This window comes from Chironomus tepperi, unplaced genomic scaffold (assembly GCF_022539635.2).
Source record: "Chironomus tepperi strain 1889 unplaced genomic scaffold, CSIRO-AGI_Ctep_v1 contig_354, whole genome shotgun sequence".
In the NCBI taxonomy this organism is placed as follows: domain Eukaryota; kingdom Metazoa; phylum Arthropoda; class Insecta; order Diptera; family Chironomidae; genus Chironomus; species Chironomus tepperi.
The window spans coordinates 3,068,590-3,070,048 of NW_027226476.1; the positions used below are offsets into that span (position 1 = coordinate 3,068,590).

General features: G+C 34.3%; 1 protein-coding gene across 1 annotated transcript; it reads right to left on the reverse strand.

The window, feature by feature from the left end:
• Positions 1-307: 307 nt before the first annotated feature.
• On the reverse strand, positions 308-1,113 carry LOC139094669 (arylalkylamine N-acetyltransferase-like 2). The gene has a single exon (XM_070645801.1). It carries the CDS (start codon positions 1,062-1,064, stop codon positions 408-410), a length of 657 nt encoding a protein of 218 aa, XP_070501902.1. The 5' UTR covers positions 1,065-1,113; the 3' UTR covers positions 308-407.
• Positions 1,114-1,459: the final 346 nt, after the last annotated feature.

Here is a 1,459-nt window from a genome sequence, read left to right on the forward strand (position 1 = left end):
AATCAAATAACATCATCATCCACAAGTTCATCCATTCACCAAAAATCAAAAATTTTCAATCCTCAACTTCACTAAACTCTAAATGATGAAAGAAATCCTCTCATTTACCTTCATTTTATCCATTAATTCCCTTAATGATTGTGCTCATCTCCTCATTCCCCTCCACATTTAACTTGTTGACCAGAGTTTACGTGTAAATTTATGGTATAAAATTACTTTCGTCTTTAGAAACGAGAGTGAAATGTTGACTGAAAGATGTGCTGTGACATAAAACCATAAAAAATGCTCGAATAGCACCAAGTGGAAATATCAACCTGGTAATTGTAAATAAACAGCTTTAATTAATGGATATTAATCAGTACAACAGTTTAAATCCTTCTTTTATTTTGACATGAATTTACACTCGATTAGTCATCATTAGACAGACGTTTTGCGTACGAATTGATGTGAGTGTGAGGTTCCGGTGGATAAATTAATCGTTTTCCATCCTCATCTATCACACTGTCCATTGCAATGGAACCAATACATTGCATATTAAGTTTAGTGGCAATTTTACCTGTATATATGCTGGAACAATTGACGGAACAAATTTTGCAGTCTGAAGATGCAGCTAGTTTGAAACATTCTTCCATCAATTTATAGCCAATCGAATTATTTTGGTAATTGCCATCCACAACAAGTGCGTGTACATGCAATGACTCATTCACGTTGAATTTTTCAAATATTTTAGATTCGAGTCTAATCCGAGCAAAAAGTTGCAGATATTGTGACCATTTTTTATTTGCTGTCTTTTTTGCCTCGTCAATGATATTTTTCATGTCATTTTGTGTATCAACACCTGCTATACATGCACCAACAATCCGATTTGTAGCTTCATCAACAGCAACAATACTGAATTTTTCTACGAGAACTTCAAGTGTTGATGCTAAATCTTCCGGCACTGGATCGTTATTAATCCATCCAACTGTAATCGGTTCATTGGGATAATAATGCGTGTTGAACAGCTCTTGTATCTCACAACTGTCGGCCACTGTCGCTAGTCGGTAAATAATCGATTTTGACATTTTTTTCCTTGTTTCGCTGTTTTGTGCTGTTGATGAAACGTAAAAATCAACTGACTATCAATGAACAAGTGTAAAGCTACTTTACTCTTTTTTGCGGAACTGATTAGAAGAATGAGAATTAAATTCTGAAGAAATAATTTTGATAGCACTTCATGCGTGTTATCACTTATGTCAGTGACATTTTGTCTAATTTTATAGTTCGTATTTCATTCATAATTTTGATAAGGTATGACTACTAATTTAGATGATCATCAGATGATGTTATTGTCTGATTTGATGTCAATACGTGTATACAAGGGCGCATTCAGAAGGGGTTTGGGGTCAAAAATCCGACAAGGGTAGAATTTTTCGTGAAAAAATCCCAAAACCCACCTAATTTTTGACGATCCTTACCA

Bases quoted from the DNA above. Each gene is read 5' to 3' on its own strand.
- LOC139094669 (XM_070645801.1), bottom strand. From the start codon at position 1,064: ATGTCAAAATCGATTATTTACCGACTAGCGACAGTGGCCGACAGTTGT.